The 18,806-nt window shown below is 48.4% G+C and overlaps 2 protein-coding genes across 5 annotated transcripts in view; one reads left to right on the forward strand and one right to left on the reverse strand.

Moving 5' to 3' along the window:
* C22H17orf58 (chromosome 22 C17orf58 homolog) lies at nt 1-13,194 on the forward strand. Of its 2 annotated transcripts, XM_075579957.1 has the most exons (6): nt 2-223; nt 7,345-8,001; nt 9,318-9,401; nt 10,154-10,345; nt 11,605-11,802; nt 12,515-13,194. In XM_075579957.1, exons 1-5 carry the CDS (start codon nt 154-156, stop codon nt 11,796-11,798), a joined length of 1,197 nt encoding a protein of 398 aa, XP_075436072.1. In that variant the 5' UTR covers nt 2-153; the 3' UTR covers nt 11,799-11,802; nt 12,515-13,194. The 2 variants fall into 2 exon arrangements, with proteins under 2 accessions (XP_075436073.1, XP_075436072.1); XM_075579958.1 differs by lacking the exon at nt 12,515-13,194 and having other exon boundaries at nt 1-223; nt 11,605-11,849.
* A 2,083-nt stretch (nt 13,195-15,277) lies between these two features.
* Nucleotides 15,278-18,806, reverse strand: part of BPTF (bromodomain PHD finger transcription factor) — an 86,731-nt gene continuing 83,202 nt past the window's right edge. For 2 of the 3 annotated variants that reach the window (XM_075579961.1, XM_075579959.1), the window contains one exon: nt 15,278-16,272. In XM_075579961.1, the coding sequence (XP_075436076.1) occupies nt 16,251-16,272 (22 nt within the window). In that variant the 3' untranslated portion in view covers nt 15,278-16,250. Of the gene's footprint in view, nt 17,401-18,806 lie in introns of all 3 variants that reach the window. The other variant, XM_075579960.1, reaches the window with a different exon arrangement.

Below are 18,806 nucleotides of genomic sequence, written 5' to 3' on the forward strand. Positions count from 1 at the left end.
GACAAGAATTGGTGCAGTTTTGTCGAGCTCCAGAGGCTCCTCCAGTGAATCATTCATGTTTCCCCTAAGGCTCCCCCCTCATTAGCATGGAACAGGGAACGTGCTACAAACAGCAACTCTGCCACTCAGTGCCAGGACCACATCCCCGCTAAGATGAGAACACACGCTCTGTGGCTCCTATTCCTCTCCGTTGGCTCCGCCGGTGCTGCGGTGCAAAGGAAAGGTGAGTCCAACCTTAATATTAAAAAAAAGGGGGGATTATTTGTTGGTCTCCTCCTGCTGTGAAAACAGCACAAGATTTAACCTCAAAACAACATCTCCTGAGAGCTGAGATGGGTTCCCCCTCCCAGGATAAATCAGGTGTTTGCAGCCAGGGCAGCTGATAAATCACATTGTAGGATTGTGTATTTTCTTGCACTGTTTTGCAGTGAGAGGCGGGATGTGCGATATTATTGATCTGGAATTATTTCTGATAAATTAAAAAAAATAAATATGGCAGCCGTGTGTTTCAACTGATCAATACATTAGAACAGGGGGTGCGCAAACTGGGGGGGGGGAGGGCGCGCGTCGCTTACAGAGGCCCCAACACAACGTTGAAATAAAATGTCGGGAGAGCGCGCGAGGCCTCTGTATGTCTCTTACCTGCTTGACGTCAAATGACGCCGCCGATGTCGCAGAGAAGGGTAAGAGGGGGGCGCGAGCAGGCCGGGGGAGGGGGGGTGGCGCACCCCTGAATTAGAACAATAATATTGAGCAACAGGGTAGTAGAAACGTCTTAGCTTGAAAACTTTGAGCACATGACGTTGTGTCGTTTAAAGATATCACAACCTGCAGCAAACCTGTCCTGTTTGTGGCCAGAACTAAACAAGCAATCCATGCAATATTCTACGGGTTTTTCTTTCTTTTTACATAAATCAGTTCTGATGTGTTAGATAATACTACGGGTTTTTTTTTTTAAATTCAACTCAATGTCATTTTTAATGAGTTTAATATACTGAGCATCCTGTTATGTCTACAGCAGGCTTTAGCCCACCTCCCCAGCAGTGCAAGATATTTGCAACACTTTCCTGTTTGTGATAATCTGTTGCCGATGTTCCCAGCTGTTTGAGCTGCAAACTGTAACAATACATAATGCTACCTTAGTAATATGAAACGTAAAATTTAGCATAGGTTGAACATGATCCACGTATGTGTCTTTTTTCAACCTCATCTACTGTGTAACTATGTATTATAAGAATACATTGTAGCTTCTGAGTTACACTGACTGAAGGATTGATTTGAAACTGAAAGGCGGCCATTTAGTGAACCCCGGGAAGCAGGATCTGTGCTGATCGATCACGGGAGAACGAATCGATCGGCAGCTTAGGTAATTGGTTTTCAATAAAGATAACCAAAGGCTGCATATATTAAAACGAAAACAAAACAAAAAAAAGATATATATTTGTTAAGATTGCCTATGTAAACCCCAAGATCCATAGGAGTTTCCGTGTTATATTTCCCCGAGCAGCACTTTTGTGGGGGGTTTCCCAAGCAAAACTGAACGATGTGTCATTAACATCACAGGAGTCCAAACAGGCCCCTTTTAAAGTATTTCTCTGCTCAGTGTTAGCAAATTAAAACTATACACTTGACACAACGAGGTAATTTATATTATGTACTTTTCCGAGCGTCCCTTTTGAGTTGGTCGAATTCCCCCAGCGCTCTCCAAACAGAGGTGAAACCCCCTTAAACATGGCGACGCAGTTACTCACACAATGGCAGCCCGAAGTGGGCTGCGTCTTAGAAACAGCACATCATTCTGGGACCGGCGTGGTAACGCCAGGCGGCGACCTGTCTCGTTAATCCGTCCCTTGGCAGGGGTGCTGATGCCCCCCCCCCCCCCGGGTAACACGGCGGGGTCCCTTTCCGACTCGAGCGCGGAAAAGCTAGCCAAGAATGGGAGAGGTGGAGGTTTGCTGAAGGGGCTTTCTGTCCGGCTCATAATGCCAAAGAATTTGATTGTGGATTTCAGCGTCCGTGACTGAGCAGGGCACAAAGCCATTGTTTAACTCCTGTCCTCAAGGGTCACCAACAGGACAGGTTTTCAGGATATCCTTGCTTCAGCACAGGTAGCTCAATCAGAGGCTCACTGAGCCTCTGACTGAGCCACCTGTGCTGAAGCAGGGACTGATTGAGCCACCTGTGCTGAAGCAGGGGTATCCCCAACACCTGATGACTGAGCCAGCTGTGCTGAAGCAGGGATATCCTGAAAACCTGACCTGTTGGTGTCCCTTGAGGACTGGAGTTGGCCCCCCTCTGTTCTAGTCTCCGGGAACGATTGGATTTTGAAACTAAATCTGCAACCAAGAACGAATTGGAAGGTGGTCCTTCCCCCCCCCCCATTTAAATCCACTATTACCCCTTTCGCTGCTGGAAGGGTTAACAACGCTATGCAGAGCAAAAGAGCATTATTCTATTTGGGAAAACATTTTTTTGGCGATGGCGCCCGTTGATAAACCTTTTTTTATTCTTTCTACAGAAATATCTCTATATATTTTTTTTAATGCTGTCGGATTATTATTTTTTTCCTGCGTTGCGCACGATATGTCTCCTTGTAGAGAACGGTCATTTTGTGGCTTACTGGATAAAGCCCGGTGAAGAAATGTAGGAGAAACGTATATTATATTATATACTGGCCCTTTAATATGGACCAGAATATCTGTTTAAAAAAGAGAACACAGATATACCAAATAAGTAAACATGGGAAGGATGTGGATCCAGGGAGAAATCCGATTGCCAATATTTGGTGTCAGGAAGGAATTTATTTCCCCCCTTAGGAGATACCATTGGATAATGAGTCACTGGGGTTTTCTGTTTGCCTTCCTCTGGATCAATACACTGTAAGTACGGATATAGGATAATGTATCTGCGAGGTTGAACTTGATTGAAATTTTCAACCACAGTTACTACTGTTTGTAACTATGTAACATTGTCCATTTGAAGCTGTGCTGCTTCAGTTTGCGTTCGCGACATTTGAATTAAAATGACATTTACCAAAATAAAATCCGAATATTTCTAAAAAAAAATTTGATTCCCATATTCATCTCATAGTTACATAGTTACATAGTTACTGTACATAGTTACATAGTAGATGAGGTTGAAAAAAGACGTACGTCCATCAAGTTCAACCTATGCTACATTTAGACAACAGATACTTTGGGCCTCATGCAAAGAGCAGCGCTATTTACAATCTCGCCATTTTCCGGAGAAAATCGCGCTAAAAACAGCTGAAAATGGCGAGGTAGGAAAAAAGCGCCATTTTTTTTTCTATTTGAAAATCTCGCCGCGCGGCTGGCGAGAAACTACATCTCGCCAGTCTGAAAAATATCCGAATTCAGAAAGGCGCGCTCGCCATCTAGCGGCTGTTTTTGGCGCGATTTTCTCCAATTTTCTCCGCCAACTAAAGTTGGCAAGAAGCAGGAGCTCGCCGGCTATAGGGAAACAAAAAAAAAATGCGCGATTTTTTTTTTCCCTTTCAGCTGCGCGCATCTCCTCATTTACAATTCTCCACATGCAGTAATGCTAAAAATAGCGAATTTCGCCCATTTCTGCATATGGAGAATAAAACTCTCCATTAAACCTACTTTTTATTCCCCTCTCCAATTTTAAATAGCGCTGCTCTCTGCATGAGGCCCTTTATCCTATATCTATACTTACTTGTTGGTCCAGAGGAAGGCAAACAAAAAACCCCAGTGTCACATCATCCAATGATGTCTCATTATTTAATTTTTTTAACATTTAATCTTAAAAGTGCACTCGTCTTTAAAGCTGGGCCCTGTCCTGCAGGACACATTACCACGCTCAGGAAGGGGTCGGGTCGGATTCTGAGTCGCTGTCCTGCAGGACACATTACCGGGCTCAGGAAGGGGTCGGGTCGGATTCTGAGTCGCTGTCCTGCAGGACACATTACCACGCTCAGGAAGGGGTCGGGTCGGAATCTGAGTCGCTGTTCTGCAGATTCCTGCATATTTTTGATGCCAGGGGAATCCTTTATTAACTGCATTTGCTGCCAAGCTGGACAGCAACACCCCAACCCCCCCCCCGTCCTACCCCCATATTTAATATGCAGTGAAGCCGACTTCTACGTGCCCAGGAAGATTTAAACTCCCTTCATTTGACTCCTATTGCTGAAAATAAGGGCGAAGGGCGCTATTTTATGCGTCTAAGATCTTTCACATGTACCGTAACCCCCTTACTCTAAAAACCTTAACCCCTAATGCTAATCTTTATCCTAAAACCCCCAACCTTAACCCCTTACCCTAAAGCCCATGAAGTGATCCCCTAGTGCTATCGCTAATCACTTACCTTAGGGGCGAAACGTGCCCGCCCTTGGAAGCAAGATGTCCCTTTCCCCAATTTTATATCAGCTAAAGCCGTTTTTTTTTTGGTGGAAATTTGCCCGCTAAAGTGAATAGGGAATTTTGGCCACTTCGGCTGATATAGACTAAGTCCCAAAGCAGGACGTTCGCGGAGCTCTGGTGCGTGGAAACGGCAGGAAACGTGGGACAGGGGTATGGTGGCAGGTAACGTGGGGCAGGGGTATGGTGGCAGGTAACGTGGGATAGGGGTACGGTGGCAGGTAACGTGGGACAGGGGTATGGCGGCAGGTAACGTGGGATAGGGGTACGGTGGCAGGTAACGTGGGACAGTGGTACGGCGGCAGGTAACGTGGGACAGGGGTAGGGTGGCAGGTAACGTGGGACAGGGGTAGGGTGGCAGGTAACACGGGACAGGGGTACGGTGGCAGGTAACACGGGACAGGGGTACGGTGGCAGGTAACGCGGGACAGGGGTACGGTGGCAGATAATGCGGGAAAGGCGTACGGTGGCAGGTAACGTGGGACAGGGGTACGGTGGCAGGTAACGTGGGACAGGGGCATGGCGGCAGGTAACGTGGGACAGGGGTACACGGCAGGTAACGTGGGACAGGGGTACGGTGGCAGGTAACGCGGGACAGGGGTACGGCGGCAGGTACCGCGGGACGGGGGTACGGTGGCAGGTAACGTGGGACAGGGGTACGGTAGCAGGTACGTGGGACAGGGGTACCGTTGCAGGTAACGCGGGACAGGGGTATGGGGGCAGGTAACGTGGGACAGGGGTACGGTGGCAGGTAACACGGGACAGGGGTACGGTGGCAGGTAATGTGGAACGGGGGTACGGTGGCAGGTAACGTGGGACAGGGGCATGGCGGCAGGTAACGTGGGACAGGGGTACACGGCAGGTAACGTGGGACAGGGGTACACGGCAGGTAACGTGGGACAGGGGTACGGTGGCAGGTAACGCGGGACAGGGGTACGGTGGCAGGTACCGCGGGACGGGGGTACGGTGGCAGGTAACGTGGGACAGGGGTACGGTGGCAGGTAACGTGGGACAGGGGTAGGGTGGCAGGTAACACGGGACAGGGGTACGGTGGCAGGTAATGTGGGACGGGGGTACGGTAACAGGTAACGCGGGACAGGGGTACGGTGGCAGGTAACGTGGGACAGGGGTACGGTGGCAGGTAACGCGGGACGGGTACGTGGCAGGTAATGCGGGACAGGGGCATGGCGGCAGGTAACGTGGGACAGGGGTACGGTGGCAGGTAACGTAGGACAGGGGTACGGTGGCAGGTAACGTGGGACAGGGGTAGGGTGGCAGGTAACACGGGACAGGGGTACGGTGGCAGGTAATGCGGGACAGGGGTTACGGTGGCAGGTAACGCGGGACAGGGGTACGGTGGCAGGTAACGTGGGACAGGGGTACGGTGGCAGGTAACGCGGGACGGGTACGTGGCAGGTAATGCGGGACAGGGGTACGTGGCAGGTAACGCGGGACAGGGGTACGGTGGCAGGTAACGCGGGACAGGGGTACGGTGGCAGGTAACGCGGGACAGGGGTACGGTGGCAGGTAACGTGGGACAGGGGTTACGGTGGCAGGTAACGCGGGACAGGGGTACGGCGGCAGGTAACGTGGGACAGGGGTACGGTGGCAGGTAACGTAGGACAGGGGTACGGTGGCAGGTAACGTGGGACAGAGATTACGGTGGCAGGTAACGCGGGACAGGGGTTACGGTGGCAGGTAACGCGGGACAGGGGTTACGGTGGCAGGTAACGCGGGACAGGGGTACGGTGGCAGGTAACGTGGGACAGGGGTACGGTGGCAGGTAACGCGGGACAGGGGTACGGTGGCAGGTAACGTGGGACAGGGGTACGGTGGCAGGTAACGTAGGACAGGGGTACGGTGGCAGGTAACGCGGGACAGGGGTACGGCGGCAGGTAACGTGGGACAGGGGTACGTGGCAGGTAACGCGGGACAGGGGAACGTGGCAGGTAACACGGGACAGGGGTACGGTGGCAGGTAACGCGGGACGGGGGTACGGTAACAGGTAACGCGGGACAGGGGTACGGTGGCAGGTAACGTGGGACAGGGGTACGGTGGCAGGTAACGTGGGACAGGGGTACGGCGGCAGGTAACGTGGGACAGGGGTACGTGGCAGGTAACGCGGGACAGGGGAACGTGGCAGGTAACGCGGGACAGGGGTACGGTGGCAGGTAACGCGGGACAGGGGTACGGTGGCAGGTAGCGTGGGACAGGGGTACGGTGGCAGGTAACGTGGGACAGGGGTACGGTGGCAGGTAACGTGGGACAGGGGTACGGTGGCAGGTAACGTGGGACAGGGGTACGGTGGCAGGTAGCGTGGGACAGGGGTACGGTAACAGGTTAGAGAGTCTCCTAAGGATACAATTTATATGCAGCAGAATATCTTCTGAATCTGCTTTTCCCTGTTCACTTTTTTTCTGTACAATAGAAACTCTTCAATCAGCAAAGTTTCCCGGCTGCAAAAAAACCCAACAACCAGGTCTATTAAGGAGAAAAACCCCATTACTTGAATTAGTATTTTTTGTGTACTTTGTATCAGTCTGTAGTAAAGGGCTTAAATAAGTATATCATTATATATATATTATTTTTTTAAATTAATGAGTTAAAGCAGGGGTTTTCAACTCCAGTCCTCAAGCCCCTGCAACAGGTCAGGTTTTCAGGATACACAGGTGGATCAATCAGTCCCTGCTTCAGCAGAAGTGGCTCAATCAGTACCTACTTCAGCACAGGTGGCTCAATCAGTCCCTGCTTCAGCACAGGAGGCTCAATCAGAAGCCCAGTCTTTGACCCAGCCTCTGATTGAGCCACCTGTGCTGAAGCAGGGATATCTTTAAAACCCGACCCTTTAGGGGGATCTTGAGGACTGCAGTTGGCCCCTCCCCTGTGTTAAAGGGCAACAAAATAACCTTGAAAGTCAACGTGTTTTTCCATTGCTTTTGAAACTCAGGTCTTCCGCCCCCTGATATAAGACCCGTCTCGATATCGTCGGCTGTCAGGGACCCGCACGTCTTTGAGAACACAACTTCCAGCCTTGACAAGATCCCTTCTAAAGGGACGTCCACCAGTGTCATGGCCCCAGCTCGGAGCCTCTCACTGGAAAGCTCCACCAGCCGTGGACATCTGTCTTCAGCCGACCATCAGGGGCAGAAAGATGAAGGGGAGCTGACGATGCCGCCAGATAAGAAGACGAAGGCCAAACTGGCCTTGGACAATAATACCGGGCTGAGGATGGTAAACGTGCCGCGAACGGCTCTGTTGTCTGCAGGTATCCACAGAGGTGTCCAGCTCTCTTCCCCGGCCTACGGGAATTCCCATCACTTCCAGCTGGACAGGTTGCAGCCTGTTGGCACCAGGATCTCTTCTTCTTTCCACCATGCAAGTTCGCTCCATCATAAAGCCAGGTCACTGACCGATTCTCAGCATCTACAGGATCCCAAAGGAAGCAGGACCAATGGGTACGACACAAAGGACCATGAGAGTAACAGGCCTCGTAAGGTCACCCATTACAAGCACGGAGAAGCTCTCCGTAACTCCAGCAAACCATCCTGGATGACCAACCGCCAGCCGTCCAGCCTACTCTATCAATTCAATGCATTCAAGAGAGGTGATCTGCTATATATTTTATTATTAGCATTTGTTGGCAAGATGCTAACCTAACGTATGCAGCAGAGCAGTACAATGGGGTCAGGAAATAGGTTATCTCATTCTGAATTTATAGGTTAGAAGGTTCCTGCTCATAGGAGTTTACAGTCAAAAGCAGGGGTGGGCAAATATTTTGGCCGGAGGGTCACTTTACAAGTTTTGCTAAGCTTCGATGGGCCACACACAATGTAGGTCCTCACCAGCTTCTCCACTCCTCTCACCTTCATCTGCCCTCCCTTTCTCTTTCTTACCCCCCTCACTCTGCCACTCTTCTTTCTACCACTGTGCCCTTCCCTTTTAATCCTCCCCATCTCTCTTCTACCCTTACTCACTCTCTCCCACCTCTTCTCCCCCCTCACTCACTCTTCCCCCTCTCTTCTCCCCCAACCTTCTCTTCCCCCTTCCATCTATTTCTCGCCCTCCTCCCCCTATCCCCCCCTAGGACCCGGAGACTGAGACCTTGAGAACTTGGATGCAGCGTTGGGCCCCCAAAATGGGGCCTTACACGGCAGCGGCAAAGGGGGAGCCCACCCAGACGGTGATAATGGAAGTTGGGCCCGACCTCTGGTGGGGCCTAACTTCCGTGTTGGGACCACCGTGGTGGGCTCCCTGTGTCACCGCCGGGTAAGGCCCCACGCCACAGTTAGGGCCCGGGGAGAGGGTGCGGAGAGAAGTGGCCCGTGATGTATTTTGCCCACACCATGTCTAAAGGGTCTTTGGCACACCATGTTTTAGGCAACTTACAAGTGCATCAAAGGTAAGAAGCTTGTTGATGGAGTTTCTTAAAGTTGATGTTTCTCATTTGATACCAGATCTGGAGGAGCTACTTAATGCAGAAAAAAGGTGATCAAAAATGACGGGGTAAATACAGAATCTGATACACTTTATTATAACATTTGCACGATGTAATTTCTACTTAAAGCAGCAGTATGCTGTGGACATTTTGGGGGGGGGGGGGGCAGGGAAGGGGGTGTTTAATGACCTGAACCGCGGGCCCCTCACCTTTAGCGATCTCGCAGTTCCTGAGATTTCATTCATTTTGTCCTGAGGGTCACATTGCAACTTTCTATTGATAATCCGGTGGCCAGTAGTATGAAATTAGGAGCAGAGAGTCCAAGGGGCACCATCAAGGTCCCGAGTGGGGCGCCAATTGAAGAGCCCTGGTGCAAACCATTTAATGGCTGTTTAGAAGGTGAAATGTGTAACTAGGAAGTTATCCAGCCACATCAGCCCGTGTACCATGTTGGATTGTCATTTGTACACGCGTGTTCTTTACAGACTCTGACAGCAAGGAGAGGATTTGTTTGGCAGAGTGCCACAAGGAGAAAGACGAGAGAGAATCCTTCTGTAACAGCGACTTTGGTAATTATTTACCTCCGTTGGGCGCCATGACTAAAGGGTTTGTCTTATACAGAACTCGCTACATTCGTTTTGTGCGGTAAGAACAGTGGATATCTCTCCCTATGTACGGCGACTTGGTGATACGCTGCCCTTATAAGTTACCCCTGTACATCATCATAATAACAATAATATAGCCCTTTTGTCCCACAGCGCATCGCAATTACAGTATAGTGCACGGCCTGCAGCATATAGGAATGTTACAGACACCCAGGTGAGCTTACAATCTATGTTGTTGGTGCCTGAGGCTCAGGGAGATACAGTGACCTTCCCCAAGGAGCTAATACCGGGATTTGAACCAGGTTCCGCTGTGTGCGTTATCATAGTCAGCGTCTCTGAGCCGCTCCTCCTCGTGGGAGCCTGCACACCAGAGATCTTTATAACTAACACGGTATGGCAGGCTATGTTTCTTGGTGGAGATCACCATTGGCATTAAAGTGAAGCCCTTCTCCACTTCGGGCCAACGCACACGCCCTGGATGGCTCCCGCAAGCAACCACATGGCTGCGAGCCCATTAGCCTAGTGGCACACTCAGGTGACACAGGTCTTCCTGCAGTGAAAGGGTTACGAGATCTCCCTTTATTTTACCAACACATATTAATGACGACAGCTTGTAGATGTTGGCAGGTATGCTTGTACGGGCAATGAATTTACTGCTGCTGGAGTGGTGTCTCTCTCTCTCTCTCTCTCTCTCTCTCTCTCTCTCATTCTGACAGCGGTGAATGGAATCGTGCACAATGTAGAAACGCTCAGTACAGGACGCCAGCTGATTACTCTGCTCGTGAACAGTGATGGTTTGTATAAAATGAACCGACTGTACATAACCCCGGACGGATTTTTCTTTCGAGTCAAGATACTCGCGGTGGACACGCTGGGCTGCCACAAAGCCTGCCTGGATTTCAAACTCGGTAAATACAAACAAACCATCATTTTGCCAGTAAAAGCACGAGGGAAAACGTTGTTACTGGTAAAACAAAATACATCTTGTATTCAGAATATACTTTTGATTGCTTTGCTGTTCTACGTTGTTATCCAAGTATTCCTTAGTTTGTGTTAATAGTGTGTTGATAGTGTTATCATAACTGCATCTCTACTCAAATTGTGTTGTATTGTGTATTGTGTTCCAAAAATGAATAGCAGTTAACACACACACGCACGATCTCCATCCAGCTGTGAAGAACATAGATGGACAGAGGCAGGTCCAAAGCACTCACTCAATAGCAGTAAAAAGTATACTTATTCCATCAAAAATACGCAAATGGGCGACGTTTCGGACAACCAAGGCCGTGTTCATAGTGGCCCCACACACGTGACGTCACACGTGCCTGTTGCTCGGGAGAAACCTGCACGGAGGTCCGGGGAGGCGTGGCCGTGATGTCACGTGAGTGGTTCGCCCTCATTGGCTGAAACCGCACGCCGTGATAAACTCAAAATTGTTTGTCTGGCCGAGAGTCCCGCGTGCGGTCGCGCGCTCGATGGCCGGCCTCATAGAGGTACGGCCTTTTGTTCGCGGCGCGCGGTCACTATAATCGCAGCCCAAGAACATTGTCGGGATCCTGTCCTGTCTGTCGCACGTGCACGCAGGCGCTGGCTATCTTTGTAACATATGCTTGGTAAAGAGTTCAGTTCAAGTAAATCCCAAGCACATTTAACGCTTCCAACTTTCCCAGTAACATACAGTATTAGTCCTACGAATGACCTCTGCATATCCGTCTACCGTCTTACCCAAATCCCCATTTTTATCTCTTCCTATACCACAAAGCAGGGCTGCGCAACTCCAGTCCCCCATGCCTTCCTGGATATCCCAGCTTCAGCGCAGATGACTCAATCAGACAGAGGCTAAGTTTGAGACTGAGCCTCCTGTGCTGAAGCAAGGATATCCTGTTGCAGGAAGGGGCTTGAGGACTGGAGTCGAGCACCCATGCCAAAATTATTTAGACCAACACCACATCTTGTGCTATGCTGCACCATATATCATTTTCTATAACAAAACCCACTATATAATTTGCAAATCAGTGGCTTGTTTTCTCCATTATACATTTTCTGCAAAACAGGATGAAATCTAGCAAAGAAATTTTCAAAAAAAAAACATATACAATATTTGATGTTTTTTTTGATTTGATTGAAAAGTACAATTTGAAGCCGTTTCCTTTGCGTTGTGTTGTAGGGAGCAGGTATATAGTGATGGGGCAGGTATACCACAGGGGGATGGAGTTACCGCGCGGCCCCCAGCAGCAGCAGCTACTTGGTGGACGTTTACGGTCTGGGGACGGACTTGTGAGAAGCGGCAGCTATGTGCGGAGGTTTAACCGAAGAAAAAGCCGCAAAGTGCTAACGGCCGTTCATGCCAAATGCAGATAACACCGTGGGGCTCGACTCCATTTTGTGGGAAGTGGGGGAAGAAAGTCGAGAGTGGTGGTGGGGGGGGGGAGAGAAAAGGGAGAGGGAGAAAAGGGAGGGGGGGGGAGAAAAGGGAGGGGGGGGGGAAGAAAAGAGAGGGGGGGGGGGGGAAGAAAAGGGAGAGAGGGGGGGGAAGAAAAGGGAGAGGGGGGGGGAGAAAAGGGAGAGAGAGGGAGGGGGAGAAAAGGGAGAGAGGGGGGGGGAAGATAAGGGAGAGAGGGGGGGGGGAAGAAAAGGGAGAGGGGGGGGAAGAAAAGGGAGAGAGGGGGGGGAAGAAAAGGGAGAGAGGGGGGGGGGGGAAGAAAAGGGAGAGAGGGGGGGGGGGGAAGAAAGGGAGAGAGGGGGGGGAGAGAAAAGGGAGAGGGGGGAGAAAGGGGTGAGGGTGGGGAGAAAAGGGAGAGGGTGGGGAGAAAAGGGAGAGGGTGGGGAGAAAAGGGAGAGGGGAGGGAGAAAAGGGAGAGGGGGGGGAGAAAGACCGGGACAGAGAGAGTGGGGGGAGAGAAAAGGGGGGGAAAGGGGAGAGACAGGGACAGAGAGAGGGTGAGGGGGGAGAAAGAAAGGGGGTGGTGATTATTTTCAAGGTACCTCTCCACGTGTTGTGACAAGGTGTTTTGGGAGGTACAGAAGTTAACAGATGGTCTACTAATAGGTCCCCCTCCCTCCTCTCATACCTGCAGCATCCCAGACTGATTTGGAACATAACTGGGACCCAGCGACACCATTCCATAAAATGTACCACGATACAATGTAACCATAACCACGGATGGCTTGTAAAAAAAAAAAAAAAAATAGTCGGGCCCCTCCCGTGGCCTTTTCCTTCAGCCTCGTGGCCTCCGTTCCCAACTCCGTGAAGCCGTTCTCGCCGTGGCGAAGAAAGATTCAGCACCATTGAAACGCATAAGACTAAAACTATCTGCAGCGGAGGGAAGGCGACTTCACAACAGCAGCTTTGAGGGTCACTCAACTGTCGAAGTGCCTTACTGCGATCACAGGTTGCGCTTACACAGGCATCGGGGGAACCAGGCACAGGGAAAACTGCTGCACATATATATATTTATATATATATATTTATAAATGGCAAACATATTTTGTATAATATACACAAAATTAGACAAGTAAAGATATTAATATGATAATTATACCATTTTGGCCTATCCGCTGTAACCCTTTCACTGCTTGAAAATCCAAACGGATTGCAGGTTATTAATCGCTGGGCCGCCTCGCTGCTTCAGAGCATGGAAAGTCCCACTTACGTCAATAGCAATTTCGATGCAACCGTGCCCCAAACGGCACCATCATAGTGTAATGGGCAACTCTTGTGTAGAACAGGTGTGGCCAACTCGTCCTCAAGGGCCACCAAAAGGCCAGCTTTGTAGGTTATCCTGCTTCAGCACAAGTGGCTCAGTCAGTGACCGAGCCACCTGCGCCGAAGCAGGGATATCCTGAAAACCTGGCCTGTTGGTGGCCCTTGAGGACTGGAGCTGGCCACCCCTGGTGTAGAATGAAAGTTAATGAGAAAAGCAGTCTCCAAATTGATGGAGACTACTGCCACCTACACCGATTCTTTCCTTTGTGTGCTGTAATACTCTGTGAACATCTTGTTGCCTTGGACACTTAACCATTAAAAAGGGCGGTCACATCCTTACAAATAACCCAGCATCCTCATGCTTGTTTTGTGGCTCCCAACTAGCACTTCACATGAAAAGGCAGTGCCATTATTCGGCGCCCGTACTGGGACCTGGACACCAGCATTGTGAGTTCTGCACTCGGCCCTCACCTTTTGAAGCTGGGCCCCGTGCTGCTGTTATCCATCAACGCACACGTGTTTAATACACAAAATGAGGCCTTGCTCAGCTTCAACGAGCCCCTCTAGGAAGTGAACGTCACTTCCTCTTCAGCCTTTGCACCGAACTCCCCCCCCCCCCCCCACCGCACGTTGCGGGACAGCCCAAGATGTATTTGACGGACACAAACACAGGCAGGAGAGCAGTGCCGCGGTCACTGGCAGTAGGACCGGTGGTACTCATTTCAATCCACACATTTACCCTTAAAACGATAATTTTACAGTCTGACATTTAGTCGCAGTTCTTCCACAACCAAATCTGCCGGTATTCAGCCGCTACGTACCTCGCCGCAGGGACCTTATCCTTACCCTAAAACCCCCTAATCTTAACCCCCAATACCAACTAACCCTTACCCTAAAAACTTAACCGCTTACTCAAACACCCTATCCTTAACCCACCTTCCCTTACCGCTAAATTAAGTTGTTCTTGACAAAGCGGCTGGCGGATGAGTGTCCGGCGGAGACATGGCTGCGGCGAGATGGGCAGGACCAAATGTCCGATTCGGATAATTGTATGCCGTGGCACTCCCTGTATATACGCTTGCACTTCTGTTTCTATGCTTTGGGTTTAAATAGCCTTCCCATACCTATCAGTTTCCTTGATCTGCATACCGTTTCCCCTAACGCTCACATGGCCTCATGCAGAGAAATCACATTCTTAGGAGGGAACTGGTGTGCGAGGATTACAATACTGACGCAGGGTCGGCCAACTCATGGGACACCAACAGGTCAGGTTTTAAGGATATCCCTGCTTCGGCACAGGTGGCTCAGTCATTGACTGAAGCAGGGCTATCCTTAAAACCTGACCTGTTGGTGGCCCTTGAGGACTGGAGTTGGCCACCTCTGCTTTAACTCATTCAGTGCCAGAGGAAACCTGCAACATTCAGAGTCCCTTTGGCACAGAATAGGTTAAGATTACTTGCATACGGAACAATGTGAGCTTATGTTTTAAGTTGAATAAAAGTATGAAAACAGAAAAGGGCAGATCAATAAATCTGCAGTTTCAGTCCGAATCAAGCACAAAACATTAGCGCATAAATTTGAGTTAAATTACGCTAGAGTGAATGCCTCTCTAGTTATACTTCTTTGCTATATAACGTTTCTGAAACCGTAACACTGTTACCGTGATATTCAATGGGGGTTTTCGGATTGTGCTACTCTTATCCCCAAATTTCTAGTAATTAAAAGACATTTCTGCAGCATATTGATTTGCGAAACGGTGTAACGTCGCCCTTTTCAGACATGGTGTATTTCTAGAGACAGCCGTATAATCAGAGCGCTCAGCTGAAAAATCTACCTGCTGCATGCATGCTATATGGTTCATGTGCAATTGTGTATTTCCCGGGCAGTTTGCTCAATATTCTAAAAATGTAAGAGACATTAAAACTAAATTACATAGTGAGTTCCAATCATCGCAATCAACAAAAGTTACACATGAAGTAAACAGCAGCTCTGGATTTGTGCCTAGTATCAGCCGACACGACCCAAGCTCATTGAATTCAACCCATGACGGCTTAAAAACATATGTGTAAAAAAAAAAAGCACAAAATTGCAATAAATACAAAAATATAAACCGGCATATATGCAAAGACATCTCTAAGCTCTGGGGAGAAGAATTGATCTCCGTTTATTTTGTTTCATATACATCCATATTTCGAGTTTTAATACAAAAAGGAAAAAAAAAATTTGAAATCGGACAAATGTTTACAAACAAGATACCTTCAAAATCGATGTTTGACCCTTCAGTCTGACTCGCTGTAAAGTATCTTCCAGTCAACAGTCTGTAGTCCTCAGCCTGGCATTGTTATGCAAGATAATTTGTTTATTTTATTTTTTATATCTCCCCCCCCCCATGAACAATAAACTCTTTTGTTGATTCACCAGTTTTGAGTGTGCACACGTGTACATAGCAGCTCCTTTCATAGAAAGAAAAGACACAGGTCTTGTACTTTTAATTACAGGAATCGTGTTAAAAGACGGAACGAGTTATGTGGGAACTGAGCGGGACCTGGCGCGTTTCCGTGTTTTTTTTTCTTTTGTCTTTGATTTTTTATTTTTTTATTTTTATAAGAAAAAAATCATTAGTTTGACAAATGAGGGCAGCGATAAAAAAGCGTCTTTTTTTTTTGCAACAATAAATAAATACAGTCAAAAGTTATGTGTGGACTTTAAACCAGCTTCTTCATTGAAGAACAGTTGTGGCATTTCCATGGAGCGAGTTAAAAACTCCATCGCTTTGTATTACGGATTCCGCTTGCCCTCCTGGCTTGCTCTCTTAAAACCAAGGTTTTCCTGCTTTTTGCCACAAGGATACAATGATTTTCAGGGCTAGAAAAAATTGATGCCGATTTGGAATTCCCCCAATCTCTCTCCTTTGTCCTTTGGACAAAAATAAAGTCAAGAATCCTATTTCGATTGCGGTGAATAATACAAAGAAGTTGAGTTGTGTCAGGTGAACCCAACAATGATCATTAAAAAAAAAAAATAAAGTCTGGCTTCCCGTTTAAACATTTGATAACCCAATCTTGCCGCTTGTGCGATACCTTTGCACGCTGAGCTTAAGAAGTAGACTACAGTTTGTTGTTATGAGACCTGCAGGATACAGAAAATAAGGGAGTTAAGAATCCTTTGCTTGATCCCTTACAAGAAACACAAGATGCGCTGTCAGGATTCCCAGGGGCGTATTTAATCAAATCTTGCGACGGGCGAAACCAGTGGGGAAAAAACCCTGCACGATATTTACCAAAGAAAACTAATCCCATTGCAGTTTTTCCTTTGGTAAACCCGGTTGCCATTTGCTTGCGCTGGCTTAGTCTCCAGAAAACTTTAATAAATAGGCCCTTTAATCCAGGAGTGGTCAACGCCAGTCCTCAAAGGCCACCAACAGGTCAGGTTTTCAGGATATCCCAGCTTCAGTGCAGGTGGCTCAATCAGCGGCTCAGTCGAAGCAGGGACAGATTGAGAAACTTGTGCTAAAGCAGGGATATCTTGAAAACCTGACCTGTTGGAGGCCCTTGAGGACTGGAGTTGGCCCGCCCCCTGGCTTTAATCAGTTAATGTACTTCAGAAGTCAGTTGGGCTGAAACATGTAAGCGGCTGACTCGTTACAGAACCGGAACCCTGTGCTGGAATGTGTAACGCTCGGGCATTTGCAGCAATTCAAAGGTCCGGCGACGTAAAAATAAAACATGAGGTGTCAGGAAACGCTTCCACAACGTTCGATAAACTTTTACTAATCCATATTACTAATGACGAGACATTCACAAGTGTGACCATTTCTGGTGAATTATACAATATATGTACAAAAATATATATTATTTTACAATGATTGATGCACAGCTGCAGTCAGGAACAGGTCACGAGACCCCCTTTCGTGCCGTTCAACAGTTCTCATAAACTCCGCCAGGTTTATACATTAAAATACAATTTCAGGCACTTTGTCGAATGACCGTAATACAGTATATTGCAAAGGTGTACAATAATTGTTCTAGCTTATTTCTTCGTACTGCCAATGTGGGCCCTTGTCACATTGCATCCCTGTTTTCAACATTTAATGATTGGAGAAATGGGGCGGTTTGTACTTTTTTTTTTTTCCCCGGAAAGGGGAAACGCCAAGGGGAAAAAAACAGCCTCCCCCCAAAAAAACAACATGGAGAGACACAACATCCAACATCCAGCTGCAATTCCAGTTAAAAAGGCCAGACTAAAAAGTATCACAATCTGCAAGAAAAGAAAGACATGGGCAGGGTGAATGAACAAACAAGCTCGCAAGCAACACGTGCGGTAACACATGCGGTAACACGTGCGGTAACACATGTGGTGACACAGGCAAGCAGAAGCATGGCACAACGCACATGTGCAGTGACAGAGGCGGTGACACAGGCAAGCAGAAGCATTGCACAACGCACACGTGCGGCGACACAGGCAAGCAGAAGCATGGCACAAGGCACACATGCGGTGACACAGGCAAGCAGAAGCATTGCACACCGCACACATGCGGTGACACAGGCAAGCAGAAGCATTGCACAACGCACACATGCGGTGACACAGGCAAGCAGAAGCATTGCACAACGCACACATGCGGTGACACAGGCAAGCAGAAGCATTGCACAACGCACACGTGCGGCGACAGGCAAGCAGAAGCATTGCACAACGCACACATGCGGTGACACAGGCAAGCAGAAGCATTGCACAACGCACACATGCGGTGACACAGGCAAGCACAAGCATTGCACAAGGCACACATGCGGTGACACAGGCAAGCAGAAGCATGGTGACGGCACACTGGACACATGCGGTGACACTTGCGGTGACACAGGCACTGATCTATTCTATGTAGGATTGGCCACCTCAGCTCATCGGGGAGCTACATTTCGCACAAAGGGGACAACTCATTACAATGCGATGGTGCTGATGGGAACATTATGGCATGGAAAGGCCCATTCGGGTCAACGGGAGTTTCCAAGAGATTCTGCCCAGACTGGGGGTTTATTCATTAAACCGGTGCGAGTGCCAGTGTCAAATTAAATGCTGTCATATTTGCTAAAAAATACTTTTTGGACCAGTTAAGTCGATCCAAACTATACGTCAAATGAATTCAATAGTGCCTTGTACTGTGTGTGTGTATGTGTGTGTGTGTGTGTGTGTGTGTGTGTGTGTGTGTGTGTGTGTGTGTGTGTATGTATGTATGTATGTATGTATGTATGTATATATATATATATATATATATATGTATATATATGTATATATATATATATATATATATATATATATATATATATTTGTGCCATTTCACAGATTTCAGGCACCTAGAACTTTGGCAATTTCAATGTAATAAATGGTGTTACAAAAGGAAGCTTAAGGGGGTCTCCTTTTATAGAGGGGCTATATCTATCGACCCTATGCACATCTCTGGGAATATCGCTTTGTAATCAAATATTTGCATTAAAAGGTGCCAGCGAAGGTAGAATACCCCTTCGTGTACTTCTGTATATATATATATTTTTTTAAACAGAGATACATTTTATTTTTATGGTTAGATAAGCACACTAGGCCAGGGGGCGTTCACCTCTAGTCCTCAAGCCCGCCCAACAGGTCGTACTTAAAGGATATCCCAGCTTCAGCAC

Source organism: Ascaphus truei, chromosome 22, assembly GCF_040206685.1.
Source record: "Ascaphus truei isolate aAscTru1 chromosome 22, aAscTru1.hap1, whole genome shotgun sequence".
Classification (NCBI taxonomy): Eukaryota; Metazoa; Chordata; class Amphibia; order Anura; family Ascaphidae; genus Ascaphus; species Ascaphus truei.

Coding starts and splice junctions, on each gene's coding strand:
- C22H17orf58 (XM_075579958.1), top strand. CDS start 154: ATGAGAACACACGCTCTGTGGCTCCTATTCCTCTCCGTTGGCTCCGCC. Junction 9,402..10,153: donor CTTCTGTAACAGCGACTTTG/GTAATTATTTAC, acceptor TCATTCTGACAG/CGGTGAATGGAATCGTGCAC. Junction 10,346..11,604: donor CTGCCTGGATTTCAAACTCG/GTAAATACAAAC, acceptor GTTGTGTTGTAG/GGAGCAGGTATATAGTGATG.